The following is a 27,208-nucleotide window of genomic DNA, read 5'->3' as shown; positions in this document are numbered from 1 at the left end:
GCTAACTTGTTATGCTTGTGAAACCTAATGTAGATAATGCATTTGCTATTTGACATGCGTCTGCATGGTCGCCGTATCACTGCATTAGAAAGGTGAGTATCCAGAACACTTGGAAGAATGCCACCAGAATGTGTTTCATTTGGCAAACTTCACTTCAGAAGAACATTTAAAAACATGTATTTTTACAAGTAAGTGGCAATTCCACTATACAGTATTTTACTAATATTTCAGTTATTTAATGTGTAATATTGCTTGTGAATATCCAGACAATTCAAATTTTATTTGTCACATACAAAGTCATACACAGTACGATATGCAGTGAAATGCTTAGACAACTGCTTGTGACCTTAAAATAAAAGACTATGGAAACAGAGGACATGGGAAATAAATATGAAAAATAAAATAAAAGGTAAATTTAACTTGGAAAGAATAAAATACAATAAAAGTTAAAATAAAATAACTACAACAAAAATACACAATATAGAAAATATATGAAGAATATATAAAGAAATATAGACCAATAAGAACAGCTGTACAAAGTAGGTATAGATTTATGTCATTTTTGTGTAGAATGAAGTTAATTATAAATGGTAATTAAAAAAAGTGGTAATGCCCAGGGTTGTGCAATCCACATATTTAAAGTACCTGTGTCTTGTGCAGTGCAAAAATGTCTTGATAGTGTCATCATAATGTCTACAAAACAAAAGCAATGCTACTGAATAGGCAAATTGGTTAAGAACTAACATTATAAGGGGCAGTGGTGGCTCAGAGGGCTAAGGCACTCAGTTATTGATTGGCAGATTGTTTGATTCCCAGCTTCACCAGGTTGCCACTGTTGTATATACCTCGATAAAATAGAGCTGTTGTCACAAGTAGGTCCTGCATAATATTCAGTGGTTATAATGTTAGGGATGATTGGTTTACAATGCAAAAAAATAAGTTTACCACCACTGAAGTATTTTCCTTCAACACAGTAGTTTAGGGGCTAAAATTTCTTTCACAGTTTATGGTTGTATTATTTAACCATGACCCTGATTTACCCCTACTAAGTCTAAAATGGACATAAATGGTGTTCTCAGACACTCTTCTGGATTCTCAGGTTAAATATTAAAGCATGAATATATATGTACAGTGAGGTCAATAAGTATTTGATCACGCTGTGATTTTGCAAGGTTTCTTACCTAGAAATCATGGAAGGGTCTACAATTTTCAGCATAGGTGCATTTCCACTGTGGGAGCCAGAATCCGGAAATCACATTGTATGATTTTTTTAATAATTTATTTGTGAATTACTGTGTCTTATAAATATTTAATCACTTGAGTCAAAATTTTTTTATATTTGGTACGGAAGCATTTGTTTACAATTACAGATGTCAAACGGTTCCTGTAGTTTTTCACCAGGTTTTCACACACTGCAGGTGGAATTTTGGCCCACTTCTCCATACAGAACTTCTCTAGCTCTGTCAGGTTTAGGGGCAATCGCTGAGCATATATATATATACTGTATATATACTGGAATATTTCAGAACGTGGTTCTACATGTCTAAAATGAATGATCTCCTAAATTGACTAGGCAGAGTTTTTTGTTGCTACACTTCTGTTAGTGTAAATACTTTCAAATGTGATGTTTTTACATGACACTCATAATCAATATATATAACTGTGACACCTCCTCCCCTGCCAGTTAGATGAGGCTGAGGTATATAATTATAATCTGGAGGACTTGTTTCAGTTAATGATACATGCTTATTTGGTTTAATTCACATTTTAACTCACATTCAATTCAGTACATTAAACTCGTCTTCATAAAGTTGTAACTGCAAACGGTAGAAAAAACTGCATAAATGCTGATACAGGCAAGAAATCCAAAGCAAATCAATGATAATGCAAAAAAATATAGCAGAAAACACCAACTTTCTTTGAACTAAATAAAGTTTAATAATAAAAGAGAAACATGACATTGGTGTGTATGCAGTTGCTTGCACATAGTACAAATATTACAGGCAACTTATATTTTCCCAAAATTAACATGACAATCTTGTTACACATGCAGCCTGTGTTTTGCTATTAAAATGGATTTTTCAGTCATTTGCACCGACATCACTGGCTGGAAATTTTGGTAACATTTTATGACAGGCAATCCCAGAATACATATCAACTTTAAGTTTAAGGCCTAAAAAAATGGTACTGTAGCTCTTGTACTGCTAGAAAATAATGTAACTTAATAAATCAGATTTGTATCAAAATTTGTATTATTAACAATTACTAACTAATTTATTAATATCAACACTTCAACAACCTGCATAGGTCCTTGGCTGCATTTAATAACTCACACATATCAGAAAGCACACAGAGCCTCCCATAGCTGTGTTTCCTAACTGATAAGACAAGGTAATGTCCACCACACAGTGCAGTGTCAGGGTAAAAGATGTGTCCTCAAAAAAGGCGGGGTCCAAAGAAAGTGTTTTGAGTATGAAGGGTGTAGTAATGTCCTGGAAAAGCTCGAGCTGTCTTAGTAAATTACTTCTCTTAACTCTGCTTCTCTCTGCCTTGTGGCATTGCACATGCTGTCTACTGTAGACTGTGTACTGTATGGCGCGATAACTTGATAGTGATACTGTACCAGCTACATAATCACTCAAAATTATTTCAGAAAAAGAGTGAAAACCCTGCATAGAATTGTCCTTAAGCCCAGGACACTGACTTCCTGCACAGGAGGTGATGGACTTTGGACATCTAGAATAAGACAATAAAAAAAAAATGAAATTACATCCTGTCATAGGACATTCTAAAGGAACTTAAATATATTCAAGAATTTCGTTCACTTGTAAAGCTGTCAATTTTTGCGTGTGGAATGGTAGTCTTATTTTGAAAATTACTGGTCTTTATGGGAGAGGAAACTTCTATATGGCCATTATGGCCAAGTTCCAAGGTGTCTTTCAGCACCCAGCAACCACACCCCTGATTAATATCTATATCTACAGTATGGGTAACCGCACTCAACTTCAACGGTCATGATTTTTTTCTGTGTCATGGCTTGGGTCATCTCTGACTCCAAAATAGATTTTATATTTACCAACCACACAGGATATTGTAAACAGAGTGATTGTCTTTTTGAGCTTCAAGTATAACCTTCTCAGAAATCTGCAACCAGGAATAAAACAATGAAAACGTTGAACATGGCTATACTGTACATAGCAACAATTAATTTTTTTTTAATTATCTTAAGTTTTACTGTATACTTAAGTGTTTGTTTGGATAAATCAACACATCTACTCATCTTATGTATGGTTGTGGGGGGCTTAAAGGCCATCCAAAAAAGCCTACAGAGACACCCAAGGGATACCCCTGGCAAACCAGAAAATGTGGGGTTGCACTCGTCTGGAAACCCACAATGCATGGGGAACATGCAAACTCCACTGCTGGAGGGAAACTTTGAACCCCAGCCCTGGTATTTGCAAGGCAACAGTGCTAACCTGTTGTTCAGCGTCCAACAGTGGCAGCTTGATGGGATATAAAAAAGTCATGATGTTTTATATATATATATATATATATATATATATATATATATATATATTAGGGATGCACCGAAATTTCGGCCGCCGAAAATTTTCGGCCGAAATAGCATTATCGGTTTCGGCCGAAACGTAAGAAAGCGCCGAAAATAAAAGCCGAAATTGTCGCCACGCCTCTCCCATCCTCCCGTCTCGTTCGCGCTGTCATTACGCATCAAACAGGGAGTATGTCGGCGGTTTGGAAGCACTTCAAAGTTTCAGATGAGGACAGCAAAGTTGCAATATGCAAATTTTTTTTAATACAAACAAAAAGAAAATATTTTAAACATGTTTTTTAATGAAGCCATTTTCGGTTTCGGTATCGGTTTTCGGCCAAGGGCATCCAAAAATTTCGGTTTCGTTTTCGGCCCAGAATTTTCATTTCGGTGCATCCCTAATATATATATATATATTAGTGCTGTCAAAATTAGTGCGTTAACGCATGCGATTAATTTGAAATATTTAATGCATTAAAAAAATTTAACGCAATTAACGCGGTTGCAGTTTTTTTTGTTTCCTGTTGTGGCCGACGTGTGTTCAACGTGCAAAGAAGTATGGATAAGACCAAGAAAGGACTTTTAGACAGAAAGTTTCAGTATAAAACTCTGCCGGATGGTTCTGTGGATAAAACAAAAGTAATCTGTACATTTTGCAAAGCCGAATTTAAATACCAGAGAAGTAATTCGTCTTTGACATATCACTTAAAAGCAAAACACCCCACCGAAACAATCTCTACAGGGCCTCGCCAATGTAAATTGCATTGATTGTTTTGAAATTCAAATGACACAAATAGCACATACCTGTGTTTTTATTTCTGTAATAAATATGGCTTTCAAGCCAACAGTTAATTTGGAGAATATTGATGGTTTATTGCAGGTATGTTGTTTACATGAGAAAATCTGTGTTACAAGTTAAACAAAAATTCCAATAAACAATCATATTTGAATTTAAATAGTTTCATTGTCTTGAGTTTACATTAATTATTTACATTTACATATTCAAAAAGTTTCAGTCTTTTAATTGTGATTAATCACGATTAATTGCAAAAAATTGTGCGATTAATTAGTTAATTTTTTTTAATCGATTGACAGCACTAATATATATATATGCAATAGTCTAACATCTTAATCAATGATCTTACTTAATGATGTCCCCAACGAATACTAAGAAAGAATTAAAAAATTATTTTGTCCTGATCTGAAAATTTCCACATTGTGTTGCTAGATAATTTGGTGGGTAAAAAGAAAATTAATTTTTAAACGTTGTCCCTTTCTAAAGATTTTTGATTGCAGTAGGTCAGCTTCAGGCAAGCCCAAGGCAGATGCTAATAAAATCACTCGGCCATGCTCACTACTCAGCATAATGAGCTAGGATTTAGTTAGCAATCCACTCCACCACATTTATACACTTCTCATACATTGTAATACCCCTGAGAGCTCTTTTAAGAGAATATGATCAGGTTTGGAGGAAAAGCCTAACCTGTAACTCTGACCATACAGTAGTCACAAGCATACAGTAAAGTAGACTAAATAAAAATCTCTTCATATGTGTACAAAGGCGAGAGGAATTAAAGGGAATTCTAAGCCATTTAAGGGTGTCATACGTTCATGGCATGATACGCTAAAAATGCTGCCTTTGCCATAAATTCTGAAAACACACACAAAAAAAATCTCAATCTTGGTAAAATCTGCATTTATGTAAATTCCTGAGCTGCTCATAATCATGAGTCATGAGTGATTTTCTTGATAATCCTATAATAGTAATTCACAAAAAGTGCTACAGTATGTCGGGTGTTTGTAAAATCCTATCCTGACTTAACATTAGGTATTAATCAAGTCTGCTAACACACTAAGAGGCTGAGATATAAACCAATGAAAATACAAAGAGTAAGAAAAAGGAAAGTTAAATGGATTCAGGAGTGGTGAAGTTTTTTTATCATTATTGTTATTCTTTCTGAACTGTGAATGCATTTATTTGTTTTTTTCTGCAGAAATTTGGGAATAATAACTATCAGCTTTATCCTTGCTGTCAAATTATACTGTCATTCACACCTAAAGTTGCATAAGATAAAGAGATACTGATAACGGGATGGTGATAGCTAGTTACATTTATTGTGTTTCTCTGTATACTGTATGTGTATGCTTTAGTCAGTGTGAAGTACACTAAAGAATGTTTTACAGTAGTTTCATTACTGTAACTAGGGTTTAAATAATAAAGTTGATCACTCACTTATCTCACCTATCTCACTCAAGTGCAGGTCATTTTTATTCATGTAATCTTTGGTTACCAAGTAATTTATATGTATGTTTAATATCATGCATTCTTAAATTCTCCCATGTTTAATTTTTTATCCAGTTTTCTTCCAACTTAGTCATAGCATGAGCGTTAATATTTGGTAGTTATTAAAGAACAGTTCTTAAATGCTTAGAGTCCTGTAAGACAGAGAAAGCTTGCACAACATTTTAAACTTCTGCTCATGCAAAGTCACTGGGCAGCTGAACATGCTTGAGCGTGCAGAGCCAACTGCGCTCTCTTTTATGGCCACACATGGCCATGGTTTGAACCCGTGATCTCACAAAGATAGGGCAAAACTCTTTCCTACTGCACCACTTTGCTTTCACTTAGCCATTTGCTGATAGGTTCATCTTTTTTTTTTTTTTTTTTTTATTTAACTGCCAGCTTGACCAAAATTTCTTTATCCAGGAAATAGCACCTGTTGTAACGACCAGTGCTAAATGTTGTCCAACCAGTAGGAAAGTACGTTTATATGATGATAGACAATGATTGAGTTATACATCAGGAACTGCATCATCTATCCATTTCAAGTAAGAGTGACTTCCATCTTGCATGGGAAAACTGAAGATTTCTGGAGTTTCATATGGATGTATGGTTCTACAGACAGAAACAGACTGGCATGAGAATCTAAAATTATATTTTGAATGAATATTTTGAAATTCTTGTAACAGATTTTGTATTAATGCATGCTTTTAATTCATATGAAATTCACTTACTTAACAAAATCAGACAGCCGCTGAATCACAGAAGTTCTGGTCCTCACAAGCTGAACAACAGGAATGTAGATATGTATACTTGTACTTTTGTAATAATATTTGTCTATTTTTTATTTATTTTATTACGCATTTATTTTGAATGATCAACATTATTTTGTTTCATGTTATGGGCAGTGGAACCTTTCCACCATCATCACAACATGAATCTCAAAAGATTTATTAAAAAGTTTACATACCAGAAGAGTTTCAGATGATTCTTGAATTGCCCCTTTCCAGTAAAACCTTATGAACACAAATAATATTTAGCATTTAGCACCACTAAATTTTTTCAAGGTTGATTTTATATGATATAAGGGCCTTTTCCATTTGAATTTCAAAGTAGCATATCTTCTCTTTCCATGGGCCGACTGCGATAAAACAGCCTATATGTTATCTCAAGCTAAATGCAACTGTGAAAACCCCACTGGAATTTGTTCAAGGGTTTTTACATGATGCGAGTTCTTTCAAAGATATAGTGGATTTGGTTTAAATTGAACCCTTTTCTTTCCTGGATGGCCATATAGCCAGTTCCATTTTTTTTTTTTTAAACAAAAAAATATTTTTTAAAACTGAGATAGCTAATGCACACCTGTGCTTCCTAATAAAGGTTCTGTTTAGTGAAGTGGCGAAGTTGTGGATACAGAGAAAAGTGTAATGATGACACATGCTGACGTGAGACGATCCTGATGTTTTTGTCAAAGCTTCACATTTGGTTCACTTACAGCTGGGGTGTGTACCGTAGGTTTATGTAAAAACAACAGTTTAATCTTACATGGTGGATGTGCGGGGGAGAATATTCACAGATGCTGCCATTCTTTTCTCCATGATGTATCTGAGAGAGAAATAAGAATAATTTATTAATTTATCCTTGATATTTACTATAATCCTGATGCTGAGTACCCACAGCAAGTCCACAACAGGCCACAAAACACACACACACAAAATATATATACTGTACACACATACAGTGCTTCCAGAAAGTATTCACAGCGCATAACTTTTTCTACATTTTTTGATTACTGCGCACACACTAACGTAAACACTGTTTTATCGGGAAAATAAATATGAAATCTCTCTAATGGGTGAGTGCAGACTAACTGAATCACTGATGTAAAGTAAAAATAAAACAAATTAACCTGCACTTTACCTTTAAAAAGAATCGCGACGAGGCAGTGTTTCCATTAGAGAGAGAGAGAGAGAGAGAGAGAGAGCGAAAGTGTGTGTGTAAAGGCGAAGAGGAGATGTGTGTGTGTGTGTGTGTGTGTGTGTGTGTGTGTGTGTGTGTGTGTGTGTGAGAGAGAGAAGGCGAGAGGAGGAGGAGTGTGTGTGTGAACGGGCACAAAGAGCAGACTGATACAGAGAGAGAAAATGGATTTTTAACCTCTCTAATGAGACTTGCTTTTGCTTTACACACGCTGTATACACACACATACAAACACAAAATAAAATAATGTTCTACATGCACACACATGTGGTCACAGTGTTATAGTGAACAGTACATGCATTCACGGATGTTGATTATACCAGTAAGAGATGCGCACTAAGACCCAGCAGGGGAGACGATTACCCACAATTCCGCAGTGCAAGAGGGAGAAAAACTGTTGGCTCAGTTGTGATCACGTGGCGCTCGGCGGCAAAACAAGAAGTGCATGCATGATACATGATACTCGGTAGTGGTAAACCAAGACTTGCTTATTTTTCAAGTCAAAATTTATTACATATCTTTGCTCGTCTTGCGGAACACTCGCAAACCGCGTTACTCGCATTTCGAGGTTCCACTGTACAAATAAAACTGAACGTAGTTGAATTGAATCTTGTGTGCCTCTAGCCTGTCTAACCCCACACAGGAGGCCATTTATTTAATTGTCAGCTCCTAGTTTCCAGACAAAACAGTTATCAACCATCTTCTATATGGTTTTACAAAGACAACGGTCTGTACTTAGTAAAGGTCAGTAATTGCTGGGATCACTATACTCCATGCTTTGCCTGAACATAATCATGAGTGTGGTATGTTTCCTAATGCAAAAACAGAACTATATGGGGGTAGTGTATTATGAACTGATGATAAATCTTGTCTGTCCTGTCAGAAGTATCAATGGACTTGCTCTTCCTGTTGGGAAGGGCTGGTATATATGGTTTTGTATTATCAGAGTGCAACTTTAGTGGTTTTTCGTGATGTTTTGCTTGAAATTTAGGAAGGCAAGTTTTGTGGCAAGTAGAGTGCTTAAGTAGAGTTTGTCCCCCTTGTCCTTCATTTTATGCATCATATCCCAAAACTTTGCTTTTACAAATCTGTTTCTTTGTTTCACTAAGGACTCTTTGAACCTGTGCACTACATAGTGAGAGCTTAAGGAGATCTGCTGTTGGTGGGTGTTGGCTAGGGAATAAAGTTCTCTATTGTCCTACAGTTCTGCTTCTAGTGGCTGCGTTCCCATAGGGAGTTGTTGCTGTTGAAAATTACCCATTTGAAGTGATATATAAGGTCTTGTAATGTCATAGAGCCGTCAGCTGTTACATAGATAGAACACAGTGTGATGTGTTTGTGAAGTTTGATTAGAGTGTATTACTGTTGCCTATACACTCACCTAAAGGATTTTTAGGAACACCATACTAATACAGTGTTTGACTCTCTTCTGTCTCAAAACTGCCTTAATTCTACGTGACATTGATTTAGCAGGGTTGAATCTTTAAAAATGTCGGCCCATATTGATAGGATAGCATCTTGCAGTTGATGGAGATTTATCCCGTTCCACCACATCCCAAAGATGCTCTATTGGGTTGAGATCTGGTGACTGTGAGGGCCATTTTAGTACAGTGAACTCACTGTCATGTTCAAGAAACCAGTTTGAAATGATTCGAGCTTTGTGATATGGTCCATTATCCTGCTGGAAGTAGCCATCAGAGGATGGGTACATGGTGGTCATAAAAAGATGGACATGGTCAGAAACAATGCTCAGGTAGCCCGTGGCATTTAAACGATGCCCAATTGGAACTAAGGGGCCTAAAGTTTGCCAAGAAAACATCGCCCACACCATTACACCACCAGCACCAGCCTGCACAGTGGTAACAAGGCATGATGGATCCATGTTCTCATTCTGTTTACGCCAAATTATAACTCTACTATTTGAATGTCTCAACAGAAATCGAGACTCATCAGACCAGGCAACATTTTTCCAGTCTTCAACTGTCCAATTTTGGTGAGCTTGTGCAAATTGTAGCCTCTTTTTCCTATTTGTAGTGGAGATGAGTGGTACCCGGTGGGGTCTTCTGCTGTTGTAGCCCATCCGCCTGAAGGTTGTGCGTGTTGTGGCTTCACAAATGCTTTGCTGCATACCTCGGTTGTAACGAGTGGTTATTTCTGTCAAAGTTGCTCTTTTATCAGCTTGAATCAGTTGGCCTATTCTCCTCTGACCTCTAGCATCAACAAGGCATTTTCGCCCACAGGACTGCCGCATACTGGATGTTTTTCCCCTTTCACACCATTCTTTGTAAACCCTAAAAATGGTTGTGCATAAAAATCCCAGTAACTGAGCAGATTGTGAAATACGCAGACCAGCCCGTCTGGCACGAACAACCATGCCACACTCAAAATTACTTAAATCACCTTTCTTTCTTTCTTAATTGCATTAATAAGAATTTGAACAGGTGTTCCTAATAATCCTTAAGGTGAGTGTAGATTGGTTTCGTCTGCAGTGGGGCTATAAATTGTATCATGTCTGTACCGCCAGAAGGATTTGTGTTTGCGTCATACAGTGGTTAATCAATCGGACTGTAGGTCCTACCGTCGCCGCGCTCGGCGGTACCGTTTGGCTTTGTGCGTTTGCTGGCTTTTACCGTTGAGTGGCGCTATATAACTACAGACTGACGCCTCATGCGAGTTTTAGAACTGCACGTAGTAGCGGATAAAATCAAGTAAAACATTGTAGTTAAACAAATTTATAATCACAGAACTAAAATGACGATACAAATGTAGAATTTAAATTAAATTAAATCTTATTAGGATCAAATTTAAACAAAATAAATGTTAACACAGTGAGCCTTTAAATTTTATCACGTGTAATTAGAAAAGACGCGTGTAGGGTTTTGTGTCGTCTTATATCTTGTGTTCTTTAAATTTATAGTAGATTTATTAACTAAAATAAATGACCATAAAAATTATAACATTGTCAGGACGTTCTACTGCGTCAGCTGATGTTGGTCATTCAGCCCCGCTTGTGTTTGTGCGTTATTATAAGAATGAAATGCAGTAGACTGTTATGATCTGTAACGGATTCGACCCATGTTGCACGGGCGGCACCATAAAGCACGGACACGAGGAGAGGTCTTACGGGAAAAGGGTAATTTATTTAGGCAAAATGGGAAAGGAAAGTGTTGAAGGAGGGAGAATGGAAAGAATGGGATAAAGGTTGTGCATGTGCAGTTCCGGGGGCTGTGCCACACTGGCATGCGGGCACACAGCTGACGATAAGTGTTGGTGCGAGTGGCAGAACTGAGCACGCGGAGGCAGCGCTCCTGCACGCTCCCTCGTGACGGCGCTTCTCCCGCTGTCGATGGCCGGCGCGAGTTCTCGCTGACGCAAAAACCTAACCACACTTTTCCTCTTCGGCAGCGGGGCTGCGAGGGCGGGCGCGGTGCGGGAGTGAAGATGCCGCGGGAGCTCGCGCAGCTCTTTCTCGCGCTGTCCTCAGCGCGGAGATCAAAGGGCGGAATTCTAATGTCCTTGTTTAAAGTCCCCGGGGCGCGTCACATCTCCCCACTGACATGCTTCTTTCATATTCTCCATTACATCACGTACTTCCCAGACCTCAGACAAACCTCCGCGCCTTGCTTTTATAATGCGGAGCAAGCCCGAGATCATATTAACGTTAATTATCGCCAGCCGGCACAAATAGGCGGCTCCCGTCCCTTTGGTGCCTATTCAGGGAGCCTACGGAGTGAGGGAGTAGTTATAGTAGATTTGGGCGTACACCCATCACACGCGCACGCCGTGGCAGATCATCATAATTGTCCTAAACTTGTATTTCATAAGGTTTTCCGAGCGGTGGTACAGCGCAACGGGGGTCATTATTTACTATTAAACATTAAACGAATTTACAAAACTTAATGCGTGCGATTAAGCGCTGATTCCACGTAGGAAAGTAAAGAAGAGGATCCTGATGCTCAACATTCCGGAGACCAAACCCCATTTAAATTAAATTAACAAATATTGCATGTAAATAACAATAGCCCACGTTTAAAACAGCATTTTATTTAGATTATAAAAAAATAATCCTGCATCTGTTTTAGGTGTTCCAGCTGCCACTGTTCTAGAATTTAAATTAAATCAAATCTTATTAGGATCAAATTTAAGCACAATAAATGTTAACACAGTGAGCCTTTTGATTCTATCACTTGTAATTAGAAAAAAAGCGTGTATGGATTTGTGTCATCTTATTTCTTGTGTTCTTTAAATTTATAGTAGATTTATTAACTGAAATAAATTACCATAAAATTAAAACAGTGTTAGGACGTTCTACTGCGTCAGCTGATGTCGGTCATTCCGCCCTGCTTGTGTTTTTGCGTTATTATAAGAATGAAATGCAATAGACTGTTATGATTTGTAACGGGTTCGACCCATGTTACTCAAACAACTCAGTTCAGGTGTAAGTTAATGTCTGTGCTGTTTGGGGGAGGGACGTGCTAATGATTTGGTCGGCTCTGTGTGTGTGTGTGTGAGAGAGAGAGGGGGTTGTCGCGGTGGTTGATTATTCAGTGAAACAAAGGCTCAGCTGAAAAATGTTAGGCACATCAGTCACTTAACCCCCAATAAAAGGTATTTGAGTGTTATGATAGTTGTAATATAACAGATGCGCACTGAATACTAAACCAGGCACGGAGATTAATGAACCAAGATAGCCCCCATACCCGTTTAAAAAATAAATAAATAAATAAATAAATAAATACCAAATAATATTATTGTGTATAGACTGATTAAAAACAATGCAATTTATGCTATCATAAGGAAAATAACAAGTTCTTCCATTCCAATGATTAAAAAAGGTAACAATGTCAACTTTAGAATCTAGAATCCAGGAGATTAAAATTACACAAATTGAAATCACTGAAAGTCTCCAGAAGAGCCTCAGATTCAAGTGGTTTTTAAAGTGTGGAGAGGTCCATTACAGTTTCTCTGAATGTATAGGTGAGAACAGCCGATTCACACCTGGGGAGGGTGAATCATTTGTATTTGAATGTTGTCTGGCATTGTAAAGCACTATAGTGACACTAAAAGAACAACCCAGGATTAATAGGAATTCTTATACTGCATAAACATTATTTAGCACAAAAAAATTCCTCGCGCTCGGGAAAACTATGCGTGCGGTTGAGCGCTGGTTAGACTATAGGAAATTAAATCGGAGGGTTTTTATTTAGACTATTAAAAAAATAACCTGCGTCTATTTTTAGGCGTGCCAGCTGCCACTTTTTAGTTAGAAGTTTTCAATACAAAGCTTATAATGCCCACATGACATGACGGAATAAGGCACGGCTGGTGATGATTGGGGTTTGTTGGGTTACAGTGGATTTTACTACGCGGTGTGAGTGCAATGGCCATCCGTCTGCTCGCGCTGACTCTGCTCTCCGCGGATGGCCCCCTCCCACCTCTCGCTCCTTTGAAGTCCCCGGGCGCGTTCCATTTGCCCTGCTTGCATGCCGCACTTCCGCGTTGTTGCACGCGCGCTGCATACACAGCGCGTAGTAAAATCCACTGTAGCCCAACAAACCCTTTTATAGCGCGGGGTGCAAGCCCGGGCAACCATAGTAACGATAGCTCACCAGTCATGTGTAATTCTGCGGTCCCGCTGCTTCGCATGTCTGAAGGGGAGGCCGCCTAACTAGTGAGCGAGGAGCGATATTGATTTGGGCGCACGCCGTGACAGGCTGAAAAAACTGCTGTCAGATTAATGTGCAAAAACTATATAATAAAACTATATAAGACTACATGCCTTTATAAGACTTAACTTTTATTTAAGCGCACTCACAATAACGAAAAAACGTTGTGATTTTGTAAGTGTTGTGATTTTGTAAGTGTTGTAAGCTGTGCTGCTCTGTATTGTTTTTGGTGAACTTGAGCACGTCAGAAAATGAACGCAAACGTTTTTTTTTTAAAGTCTGCTTGCTGTTTTCCCGACGCGTTCATAATCATTAGTCTACTTCTGCCGGTGCGCTCTGGAAAACATAATGCATGCGGCTGAGCGCTGATTAAAACTATGGAGTAAATTAAAGAGGAGAATCACGATTCTGAAGTCCTGAGCCCAAACCTCATTTAAATTAAATCAACAAATACTATAAGTAAAAAAAAAACAATAGCCCACGTTTAGAAACCGTTTATAAATTCTTTCCGACATGAGTTGGTCCGGTGTTATGCGCAGAGCGCCGGGAGATTTCCTGAAGCTCAGAAATCACTGGGCATTTTTTCTAAATAGCCGCTATCTTTAATAACTGATGGAGGTTTTGAGCTGTATACACAGGCATTCCTGCCTAAACAACTCTTAAAACTACACCTGTGACACAATAACAGTAATATTTCAAACATTCTGCAGGCTGATATTTGGAGAAAGGAAAGAATAATGAATAAACCAGTTGTTGGGTCAAAATAACCCAACCAGGTGTTCATTTGTAAACTACATCTCATATGAGCCAACATGAGCAACCCAACAATGTGTTTAAAGTACCTGAAATAATCCAGAACTTAAATAACAATAAACAGATACAGAGATACGCTGTATAACGGTCACTGTTGTATTTACGGCAACGAGCGAAAATGTCACTTTGCGCCACCTGGCGGCCATTTTACGAATGACTTTGAAATGCAACTAATTTATTTTGGCCGCTGACGTTTTCACGCGGCGGTGAGCGCGACGGTAATAACCATTCCAATTGATCAACTACTGTAAGCACTGAATATTGCAAACAGTAAAAAAAAAAAAACAGAAGCTATGTGCTGCAAGACCTCAACAAGTTCAATAAATAACATTAATTCACATCAGGTGGATAGTACCTGTACCACCCTACTCTGTGTGTCACATCCTATCTGTCACAGCTTGTTGTGCCATTTCAGCCTCATCAGAGGTGTGGACTCGAGTCATGTGACTTGGACTCGAGACAGACTCGAGTCATGAATTTGATGACTTTAGACTCGACTTGACAAAATATAAAAAAACTTGCAACTCGACTTGGACTTTAACATAAATAACTCGGACTTTCACTTGGACTTGCGCCTATTGACTTGTAAAGACTTGCTACTTCCCATAAAAAGCCCAAAGATAAAAAATATGTTAACACGGTCCGCTCTATCTCTGTTTATGTGTCTGTGCGCGTGTGTGTGACAGAGAGCATGTGCGCATTCGGCACGACATCCAATCAAAGTACCGTAGATTCTTTTGATTTGACAGCATCCAACGTGACAACAACGTGCACGCGCCAGTTCGCGAAATGATACCGAAGGTAGCTTCGTTTGGCTATGAAAAAAATGGCTATATGCGCGGACCACTGAGCTTCTACGGAACGCAGTAAAGGCCAAAACATGTCAATACATGCGCTGTATTGTTTATATTTAATCACTGGTAGACACTACCCATGATTTGCTGATTTTTTTCATATGCAGTTTGGGTTTATTCAAATAATGTGACCTAGTGAATTGACATCACACGGATAAAATGCTTATTATCTCGCATAATAATAATAATAATAATTATTATTATTATTATAATTATTACTGTATTATTATATAATATTTAATTATAATAATACTTATTATTATTTAATATTATAATATAATTTTTTATATATAATTATAATTATTATTACTATTATTATTAATGTCTTGAGACTGTATCTGACGGCTCTCTATTTTGGCATTATGGTTTTGCTGAAAAGGCATATTTGATATGAAATATCAGACAAAATACTGACATGTTTACAGCCTACAAGTGACTCAGCCGAGGTTCATTATTCTAAATATGTCCAAGATAACAAGGGAAACACATCCTGTTGGCTAGAGTTCGTCAGGGATTAAAAAACACTAACTGTCCTTTTTATTCTTTACCGCACTCCGTAGAATCTCAGTGGTCCGCGCATAACCCTTCGCGGGCGAGCCTTCTCCTAAATGCGCGTTCCCTGTGGCCTTATCACGGGGGTGGGGCTAAAAAAACGCCTCCTGATGGGGGAGCCAACTTCGACACAGCACCAGATTGTTTGTATGAGGTAGCCTACGTAAGTGTATCACACAAGGTAGGGAGCAAAGTTCTTTAATGTTATGTGAAGAAAACAACGGTATTGTTTGTATGAAGTAGCCTACTTCATTGAGAATATGTGCTACCATTTTACATTGCTACTAGCATTTACTAACATTTGTATTTTTATGTATCTGAGCAATGTTCTTTCATAAAAAAGGTTTGTTTAATAAATACAGATCTTACAACCATACATAATCTGTATACATTTTATTTTTCTGATAATAAGACTTGAAAAGACTCGAAAGTCAAACCGTAGGACTTTGGACTTGACTTGAGACTTGTTGGCTTTGACTTGGGACTTGACTCGGGACTTGCCTGTCTCGACTCGGGACTTGACTCGGGACTTGAGGGCAATGAATTGAGACTTACTTGTGACTTGCCAAACAATGACTTTGTCCCACCTTTGAGCCTCATCCATTTTCTTTAGCTCTCTTTTGCAAATTACTCTTTTACTGCTGTTCAATGGTGGATAAGAAAATCCCTTTATGCAGGTATTCAGTGGTACATAAAATATTCTTTGCTTGTTCCTTCTGTGAGAATCTGTCCAGACCTCAACTGTTTGGCACCCTGATGTAGTATTAATAATACTACCGGATTTTTGACAAATCTCCATTTCCTCCGGTTACTGCCAGTCAGGCTTGTGCACAATTTAGAATTGAATTGGGAATGACTCCTAAATTCCAATTCAGTTCTTGAATTTGAATTGAATTTGAATTGATGTCAAAAACAGGATCTAGAATTACAATTTAAAATTGAATTAAAATAAGGAGAATTACAAATTTAAAGAAATTCATATACGTAAGTGAAGTGTTTAACAATGAAGCTTTACAATATATGTCAGGTATGATTTCATTACATATTCTATAAATGATATTAGTTTGAACTACTTTCACAGATTACAGGAAATGTTTTCCCCAGCAATGTATGTTAAAAGCTCTAGTCACAGAACACATTAAGTTTGATTTATTGTAATTGTAATTTTGTGAAACACAATGGAACGTGACTCCATATCCCAGAATGCTTTGCTTTAACCAATTATTTAAAATGGTTGCCGAACAATTTGAGGTGGACATTTGTTTGAAAGCTTCTTTTCTACACAATTTGATGGTCAACACTGGACTTTTTAAGTTTCAGAAGTTCCTTACAACTTTAGATTACAAACGTTTATAGATTTAACACCTGTAATAACAGCAACATGGAAAATAATAGCAGGCCCAAAAGGTTATTTAGTACATTTTGAAGAACCAATTCCAACACCAGGAATCTACAGAGCCATATGCAAGCACTGCAGTGCTCCAGTCTGTGGCTCCATCAGGGCTACTTCAAATTTTAAAAGCCATCTACAAGTAAGTTAACAGACAGACAGTGTTTTATTTTGAAAACCATCTTTTGATGGTATTATGCTACTGATATTTGATATTATCAGTGTTGGGGTCACTACTCAAGAATGTGTAATACACATCATTCAATTAAAAAAACATAATGCATCATCTTACTTGTTATTCTCTATGGATAGTAACTTAACTTTAGTTTGCCTATCAGCCGTTCATGGGAGTCGATGACGCCATAATACACCTGCTACATCGTACCTACTCTCACCTTGACAAGCCTAGGACCACAGTAAGGATGATGTTCTTTGACTTCTCTAGTGCCTTCAACACCATCCAACCGGCAGTACTGGGGGAGAAACTAATGAACATAAACATTGACACCCGCTTGGTTTCCTGGATCATGGACTATCTGACCTGCCGTCCCCAGTATGTCCGACTACAGAACTGTGTGTCCGAGACTTTGATCTGCAGCACTGGAGCTCCACAGGGGACGGTACTGTCTCCGTTTCTTTTCACCCTATATACATCTGACTTTAGATATAACTCAGAGTCATGCCACCTGCAGAAGTTCTCTGACGACTCTGTGGTTGTTGGGTGTGTAAAGGAGGGTGACACCTCTGAGTACCAGTCTGTGGTGGATGACTTCGTTTCCTGGTGTGAGCGTAACCACCTACAACTAAACATCAGGAAAACAAAGGAGATGGTTGTAGACTTTAGGAGAAGCAAGACCCCTGTGACTCCTATATCTGTAAAGGGAGAGACAGTGGACATAGTCTCTGAATACAAATATCTCGAAGTCCATCTGGACAACAAACTTGACTGGTCACTCAACACAACGACACTCTACAAGAAAGGACAGAGTCGGTTGTATTTTCTTCGAAGGCTCAGGTCTTTTAACGTCTGTAACACCATTCTGCGGATGTTCTATGAAACCGTTGTGGCGAGTGTCATTTTTTATGCTGTGGTCTGTTGGGGTGGTAACATTAGGGTGTCTGATAAGAACAAACTGGACAAGTCAATTAAAAAGGCCGGATCGGTGCTAGGCATGGAGCTTGACTCTGTGGATGTAGTAGCAAAGAGGAGGATTCTATCCAAAGTACAATCCATTTTGAACAATCCTTCTCACCCGCTACACAGTGTCTTTGCTGAACAGAGGAGCAGTTTCAGCCAGAGACTGATTACTATCAAGTGTTCCACAGAGCGCCACAGAAGATCATTTCTCCCAACGGCCATAAAAATTTACAACTCTTTCCTGTAACTCATACACACATGTATGTGGATTTTTTACTAACTGTTACACAACAGGACATTACCACATACCATATTAATAATATAACTACTGCAATACTACTTCCCAATAAAATATGTAATACAAGATTACATACAATAATACAGTATTACATAAACAATACTAGATTACTGTGCAATACTTACAAGTGGCCCTGAGTCATATTCTTATGGTACTTACTGTTTTAAGAACTTTTTTTTAAAGATTATTATTATTATTATTTATTACCTTTATTCTTTATTACCTTTCTTAGTTAACAACTGTGAGCACCTGTAACCGAGCATAAGCAATTTCCCTCTGGGATTAATAAAGTTATTTGAATCTTGAATCTTGAATCTTGAATTACTCTACTCATTACAGTAGTGCAATATAACAAGAGCCTGGCATATACTACTAGCTCATAAATGCCTTAAACACACCTCAATTTACAACACAACAGTAACATTAATGTGTTACATAACTCAGTTACAGCCAAATGTGATTATATTGTGTTATACCCAAGTTACCCCCAACACTGGATATGTGTTCAAAAGCATGCAAGCACGCTTTCTTTTTTCTTATGACTTTTTGTAAATTAAGAAAATTTGTTCCCTTAAAGATTGATCTGAGGGACTTTTTTTTTTTTACAGAAGAAACATCCGGAAATCTTGATGGACTTTAAAACCAACAGTTACACAATCCAGCCAAACCAGAGTGAAGATCATGGTAATCCTTTTAAAACAGGGAGTTCCAGCTAAGTGGTCACCAACCAATAGACAACAAGTTGCTCTGACTGACAGTGTTGTTACATATATTGCAAATGGTCTCCTCCCTCTCTACACTGTTGAAAATAAGTATTTTGTTAATATTTAGCATTTGGCCCAACCCTCCTTCACAATGCTCTCCCGAAGAGCTCTCAGCCAGGATCTTATCCCTCAGTGCTTAGCTACTACTATATAAAATCTCATCTGATTAATCTGATGAAAAAACGGGTATATTTGCCTGACAGTAGATCTTTGGTCAGACCGATCAATGAAATCATTTTTAGAAATGACTAGCCATTTCATTATAGATTTCATGTTGCAAAGTGTAATGCTGAGCTGTCAGCGTTTTAAAGGGAGGCATACAAAATTACATTAAGTTCTTCAAAATTACAATATTCAGAACAAAATCTCATTCAATGTGACTGATAATGCCTCCAACATGGTAAAGGCATTCACCTTCTTCCCATCAATACAAGTTGCTTGGTAAAGAAGAAGACCCGGATGACACATCTGATTTTAAAGTGGTGAATGTTGAAGAGGAGATGGTCTACTTCCCACCAGAGAGAAGCTCATGCTTTGTCCACACCCTTTAGCTTGTGGTTCGTGATGCCATGGATGAGGCTGGCTCCATAAAAAACTTATTGGGCAAGGTCCAAAAACTTGTTTCTTTTTGTCACAAGTCCACACTGGCTACTGACGCCCTAGAGGGAGGGCACAAACTTCAGCCTGCAAATGCCACACGCTGGAATAGCTAGTTAGAGATGCTGAGGTCTGTTCTCAATGTCCCAAGTGATGTACTTGCTGAGCTCCATTGCCCCATCCAGCTGACATTGTATGAGCTGAAAATAATCCATGAGCTTTGTGAGGTATTGGAACCCTTTGTGAGGAGGCTACAGACAATGGCCTGGCTGAGAAAATAGTAACCTCCAGCCTCATCATCCCTTATGTCAGGGGCTTAAGGCATGCTATCAAAAACATGAAGATGACCGGTAATAAAAAGTTTGTGTCAACTGTACAATCCTCACTTGACAGCCATTTAACAAAATTTAAAGAGATGGAATGCTTCCAGGTGGCTGCCACACTCGATCCAAAGGTTTAAGCTGGACTGGTGCATTGGTGAAGAGCAGGTAATAATCAAAAATCTTTTCAATGCAAAAGTTGAGTCTGCCTCCCCAAAAGGGAATGCAACCATGAATGGCAGTGCTCAACCAAAGAAACACCCAAAATTGTTTTCCTACATGGAAAGCCAATCATCTGCTATGCCAGCTGACACAGCCCCACATGAGGTCCCTGTGTACTTCAGTACCCCTTGTCTTACAGAGGATACTGATCCTTTGGTCTATTGGAAAGAAAACCAAAGCTGTTTTCCAACCCTAGCTCAACTTGCATGTAAATATCTTGCCATACCAGCTTCCTCTGCACCTGTTAAGAGAATCTTTAGTGTTGCAGATATTACAACAAAGGAGTTTCGGCATTTAGGTTTCTTGTACTGTAATATCCAACTGTGGACCAGAGTCAGTCACATTCAGAACAGAGTATAATCCATAGAGCAACCCAAACTTATAAATGGTGGTGTGGCAATACTACCCAAGTCCAGAAATGTTGATTACTTTGCCAAGCCTAAGGCCCCTTAGCTTACTATAGTCATGACTAACCTGGTTGCTGCCCTCATAAAAGAGTTTGTTTGACAGCAATCATTGGATTGACCAACACATAGAACAATGGGACCATCCAAGGACTGCAACTAGACTGCAACTATATTTGAGGATGAAAAACTGTGTGGAAATCTGTCCCCTTCACGTCATGATTCCAATGTGATAAAAGCTACTGTATATACTTGTGTCTTTCGCCTGTCTAAACCTCTGCCCTCTCATTGTTGTTTTCCTCTGCTGTGTCCAGCTGTTATCAGGGTGACTCAGTGAATATGTGTAGTCTCATGCCTGTTTGCTTCTTTTACAACTCTGGATTAACCGATATTTAAATGTTGCCTTCCTGTGCTACTTTACCATCATAAAGTAAACACTTCTGTTTTGTCCTTGTGTGTCAGTTGAGAGGTTTTGTAGCCATCAGGCAGAAATGTAACTGCAAAATTTATTTTACTACTTACAAATACAGGAAACAGGCTAAATTCCTTATTATACATTAATCATTTATATGAACACTGTGATCGCTTTTAGTGTCTGTGTCTAAGTAGGGAGGGTATTTACCAATTCTAAATGCCTTCCCAGCATTTGGCATGCAACTACATCTCACGTCAAAGACACCAGTGTTCTCTCTCTCTCTCTCTCTCTACACACACACACACACACACACACACACACACACACGCACACGCACACGCACACACACACACCTCATTTACAGGTACACATCATGAAATATCATTTGTATGCGCATGGTATAGCTTGAGAATGAACACAATGATGCAAGAGAAATTGGAAAATTACTTAAAATTCTATTTATGTTCTTGAGGTTTCATTACTGTCTTCAATCTGATTTTTTAATTGGTTAATCATTTTCATGATTAGTTTTGTACCTAATAGCTAATAGCCTCTTAGTATCAATAGATAATGTGCTGAAAACCAAAATAAACAAATAAGGTATTTTTTAATTGAAGATTTTTTTCTGCCATTCATTCTTTTGCTAAGTGAAGTTTGGCAGGACAATAAAAATATTTGATATACAGTAAGTATAATCAATTAATAAGTAAGCAAGTCTTAACCCACCCCTCATTTCTTAACGTTAAATGAAATCAAATTTTGTAGATTAAATAAAAAAAATGGGAACAAAGGTTTTACTGTTGCAGGCTGCGAAGTACCCAAAAATACACTGTAAAAGTTGGGTTGTTTATGTAACAACCTGAGCAGCCACTTCATTTGCCCTCCTTTCTGTTCCAACCACTCAGGATTTAGCATCACCAGTATACTAATAACCGGCCTGATCATCTGTCATCATCTGCAACTGTTTCTCACTAGTTCATGCCTTAAGTTAAATGTTATTTTATACTATCCTTACTTATGAACTTTTAAATGGTTCATTAGTTACCTTTCTGGCTTAATAAACAAAAAGCAGTCCTCTGAAACTGCTCAGGTACAGGACTAGACTGAAAATCTGAGTCAAAAACTGACAAAAATGTCAACCAAAAAGTCTTTCAGGAAGCCAGAAAAACTATTCCTCAAGAAAGTCTGGCACTTTGAAAATAAAATATAAAGAAATAAGAGGTGGCTCAAGACTTTTGCACAGTACTGTACATGATCAAAAAATATGCCAGTCTGTTAGTCTTCAGACCAAATAAAACATTAACAACACTATATGGCTAATTAGGTGCTAAGCACACAGAATATGAGACAGTTTGATGAGGAAAAAAAAGGAAACTATAGCCACTGATTTTGCATGCTTCAGTGCATTGTTCTGTCTTCCATGTAAAAACACCTGCATGGTAAAACCCCAAAATTTGATGTTTTCACATGCTGTTTTAGTACTTTGTCTAGCACTTGTCTTTCACATTGTTTAGCACTTGTTACTTAAAGTGCTTACAGATCGAAAGTATCATAATGATGTGTTGTCGTTTTTACATTTGAAATAGCTTTACCAAATCATGTAGCAGTATAAATCGTTGAATAAATTATGCTTACTTAAGCTGCTGGCATGCAAACATTTAAACGGTTGACAATGGCTTTTGAACGATGCTAATAAAATTTCGCTTTATAGGCTAAATAAACATGGCTTCAGTATTTGACAATTCATTAACCCATGGTTCATTTTGCTTTTCTTTGCTACTGGGATAACTTAATTCACCCTAATGAAGCAAATACGTGTGTGCTTAAAGTGTGCTTACACACTTGAATAATCTCTGTGCAGGGATTCTTTGATTTTATAAAATCTAAGGTACCATTTTATAATTCTATCATGAAGCATTTAGGTATCACTGTTCTCTTTTGTCCTTGTGTTTTGCTTGCCAGTTTCACTTCGCATCTGCTAGTAAATTATCCAATTAATATATTTAATATATTTGTTATTATAAACTGATTAATTCAATTACAGTATGTTAGATAATGGTCATCCGTGTCTGACCCAATCTATCCACATATGTCTGTGTACCTGCCAATGTCTTTAGCGGTTTGCTCAGAAGGACAGTTGATGATCAATACAGAATGATGTCCAGCGAGGTAACTGCCACTCAGGGCTGTGTACATCTGAATAGCTAACATTGACATCACTGGGTACAGCATCATGGTCAGGATCATTGTCTGAAACAAATGATACCAAATGGATTATAATATACAGTACATTGTTCATTTTTCAGGAAAGAACGTCAACAAAGAACATTGGTTATGGTGTAAAAAGGTGTAAAAAATACTTTTTAACATAACTTTATATGCCTTTTTTTTTTTTTAACATATTTTATAGCTTTACAGGAACAAAGAAAAAATTGGAGAATGAGAATTAGCAAACTGTTTGTAGGAATTATACTTGCTGAAAGCAATACACAACAAGAACAACAAGCAATACAAGACAACTAAATTAAAGGACGTGCAGAGCATCCCTATTGAAGAAACTTAGCATCTAGTGATGTGAATCATCTCTGTGCAGGGACTCTTTGCTTTTATAAAATCTGTGATGTATAATTTTATAATCCTATTATGAAATATTCAGGTATCACAGTTTTGTCCTTGTGTGTCGCTTGAAAGTTTCAGACTTCAGGCAGTTTTTTTACTGCAAAAATAAATTGCAACCCACAAATTAAATGACTATTAAGGTCTGTTTATTGTATGATGACATTAATTTGCCCAATTAATTTCAGTCCTTTTAGGCGGGTGGGGATTCAATATATTCATTATTTAACTCCAAACCAGTATACCGTGGATGACAGCCTGTTTTCTTACATGACGCTCAGTGCAAGAGCTGCTGCTTAAGCATTATCTCACTTGAGGTGTCCTAAATGTCTGTATGGCTGTGATAGAGCCGTGGGCATGAGGGCTTTTAGGGTAAAAACTATTTAATCTGAAAAGTTGTCAGTAGCCTTTTAGCAGCATAGTAAGGATAGCAATGTTGCTAGATAACTTAACCAAGCCTCTGTTTAGCTGTTGGAACAGCTGAATGGTAGATTTTTCTGGAAATAAAACATAGAAAACATTGAAAACCGTAAATAAAAGCCTGCACTTAGTATTGTAAATAAACATGACCTTTGTCTGCAGTGACACTTTACTTTAGAACTGAGGTTTTGAAATGCTTCATTTACTCAGCACAAGAGAGTTAAGTAAATCATTAAAAAAAAAAACATTGTGTTCCTTGTTTGCCTATATTGCTTAATTGGTCACTAATTAAAACCTACTACATCTATGGTATAATCTAACGTTGTAATAAGCTAGATGTTTGGATGACTGTCATGTACAGTAATGTTCCCAACATGATCCGCCTGGCTAACATTTGATCCTGTGGTCAGTTATAGATGACTAAAGGATATCAGATTCCCATCAGAGGAAGTATGTTTACTTAGTTCTCATTTGCTTTTTAATTTTTTAAATTAATAAATAAATAACATTACAGGAGAATATATGCATGGCTGTAAAGAAAGAAATATCGTACAAGACAAACCAGTTTTCAGATGCAAACAAAAAAACCCAATGTACGCTCCTGAGATTTGCATAAAAATAGTAAGGAGTGAGTGTGACAAATTTACCAGAAAAACTCATATTCTCCAACAAGCTCAGTAAAACCTAACAACTGATTTTAAGCAATGAGTTTTCACTTTATTGTGTTACTGTTTATTGCCCTTTATAGAAGTTTCTTTTATGCAGAAATGGTTTCAAAAGCATCTGTTGCTTATGCCATATTTTTGTATGTGCCCAAGATTTTTGCAAAGTACTATAAGTAAAATAGTTGTTAGGTTTTACTGAGCATGCTGTACATGAATTAGTACATAATTATGCAGACATGATAAACATACACTATATAACAAAATTGGTACAGCATATAATATGGTGCCCAAGACTTTTGCACAGTACCGTATATACACACTGTATACACATACTGTATGCGCATGCGCACCTCAAGTGCACTCCGGTACCCAAACAAACAACACTAACCTAACAAACAACACAGAACATTATTGCGGTGATTTGGAACACTTCTACAGTATATCAATAATCTATATTAATAAAAGAAAGATTTTGTCTGTACATTGGACATCAGACGTTTCGTTGATTTATTTGTCTTTTGTTTATTTTTAACATCAAAGTACAATGGTTGTTACAGTTTCTTGCATAAATCCACTGTAGTCACGACAAGTCGCTTGCTGTGTTCTGTAGCTTCGATAGATTACAGTTACAACCACTCATTTTACTGTATTCCTTTTAGCTTACTGTCTCACGATCAAAAGCTTGTGTGCTCCACACCTTTCTGTATCCTTCCGTGTCTTAACAACAACTAACAACTAATGTGCGTGATAGACATGCAACTACATAACTGTGAGATGATGTCACAGAACAACTCATGAAATGATGTCACAATACAAATTATAAGTATGATACTTAGTGCTTAATGCTTAACTAATAGACTGAAATAAAATAAACACAACAACAAATCACAAGAATGAAATATGGCCCTTACAAGCAGTTATCTGGTGTATTTAATAATCTTAAACAAACTAACACCTGCACCAACAGATAATAATTATAACAATTAACTTTATTTTAAGAATTTCACCGCTGAAATAACAGCACTAAAAAGTGAATTTTAACATGCTTGAGTAGTTTTAAAGATGAAGACTTTATTGTCATTGTTGTGATACAACAGAATTTGTTTGGTACTGTAGTTCTCAGAGACCAGCAGCAATAAGAAATGTAAAAATGAACAAAAGAATGAACAAAAGATAACTGCACTAAAATGTACAGAAAGACAGGCAGACAAGTACATGGGCTTCAACCTGAAATAATGATATCACTGGTTATAGTAAAGCTAATAATGTTATTATTGGCTTTATCCTATTACCTTTGTCTACACACTTTTTGTCCGACAACAGGTACTAACTCTAGTTTATTATAACAACAAGTGTGGGAATAAATCTGGTGTCTACGAGGTTCTGCCATTACATAAGGATGTCATAGTGAGGTAGTTTTTGTTAATATATAATATTTTATGCATGTTTTAATTATGCTATGTTTAGTAGATTTATTTTAACCTTTGGAAATGTTACTATTCAACTTAAGTAATGAATTAAAATACCTTCCTGTGTATTGTGTATTAGGTGAACTGAATATATTAAAGGTGGTCAAATAACAGAGTCTGTTACACAACTGTGTACAGAGCAGTGCTGAAAATGCACTGTCACTTATTCATTTATTTATTTATTTATACATTTAATTCCTGAGAATGAAAAAGAGCCATTCGAATATTATCTCAAAAGCTGATTCATCCTTACACTTTCGCCCTGCGCTAACACAAGCCGTCATGGGAAAGAAGTTGGGAATCACTCACCCAGAAAATGACAAGAACTCGAGCTCTAGTGGTGCTGTGGGAAATCTGATCCGTGTGCCACCGAGGACAAAACCAGTCCATTCCGTAAACTTTAGCGACACACTGCAGGACCAGCTAACCTTCCAGCGACGGAAGAAAAAAAAAACGGCTAAATAAAAGAAACAGACTAGTACAGCTGTGCACGCGACATTTCTGTTGAAACCTTGAAGCGGCGCTAACAGTTTCAGTTACTGTTACCTCACTGACCGGCAGGTGGATGAAGACTCGAAGCTGATTGGATCGCAGATCTTAAACCGGAAGTCAACGCGCACAAAAACATTTCAGCGCTGATGAACAGTGTAAACCTTCTCACTGCAAAATAAAGATAAAAAAAAAATTCCTGATATACTCTGGTGGTATTATAAAGTGTTAATCTTACGCCAGAGTTTAGGGAACAGTGTGTAGTGTATAGTTATGCAGTCTGAGAATCCTGCAGCACTACCTACAGT

General features: G+C 37.4%; 1 protein-coding gene across 1 annotated transcript; it reads right to left on the bottom strand.

Moving 5' to 3' along the window:
- Window positions 1-4,656: 4,656 nt before the first annotated feature.
- On the bottom strand, window positions 4,657-26,946 carry zgc:63972 (protein CutA homolog). The gene is made up of 6 exons (XM_053484725.1): window positions 26,721-26,946; window positions 23,343-23,491; window positions 7,377-7,436; window positions 6,802-6,847; window positions 6,566-6,615; window positions 4,657-6,446 (listed from the first exon to the last, which is right to left on the bottom strand). Exons 1-6 carry the CDS (start codon window positions 26,799-26,801, stop codon window positions 6,344-6,346), a joined length of 489 nt encoding a protein of 162 aa, XP_053340700.1. The 5' UTR covers window positions 26,802-26,946; the 3' UTR covers window positions 4,657-6,343.
- Window positions 26,947-27,208: the final 262 nt, after the last annotated feature.

This window comes from Clarias gariepinus, chromosome 24, assembly GCF_024256425.1.
Source record: "Clarias gariepinus isolate MV-2021 ecotype Netherlands chromosome 24, CGAR_prim_01v2, whole genome shotgun sequence".
In the NCBI taxonomy this organism is placed as follows: Eukaryota; Metazoa; Chordata; class Actinopteri; order Siluriformes; family Clariidae; genus Clarias; species Clarias gariepinus.
This window is presented reverse-complemented; position numbering and strand designations above follow the sequence as displayed.

Bases quoted from the DNA above. Each gene is read 5' to 3' on its own strand.
- zgc:63972 (XM_053484725.1), bottom strand. From the start codon at position 26,801: ATGGACTGGTTTTGTCCTCGGTGGCACACGGATCAGATTTCCCACAGC. The intron at 23,492-26,720 runs GTGAGTGATTCC...CATTTGTTTCAG, and splicing joins GAGTTCTTGTCATTTTCTGG to ACAATGATCCTGACCATGAT. The intron at 6,848-7,376 runs GTAAGATTAAAC...TGTGTTCATAAG, and splicing joins CTCCCCCGCACATCCACCAT to GTTTTACTGGAAAGGGGCAA.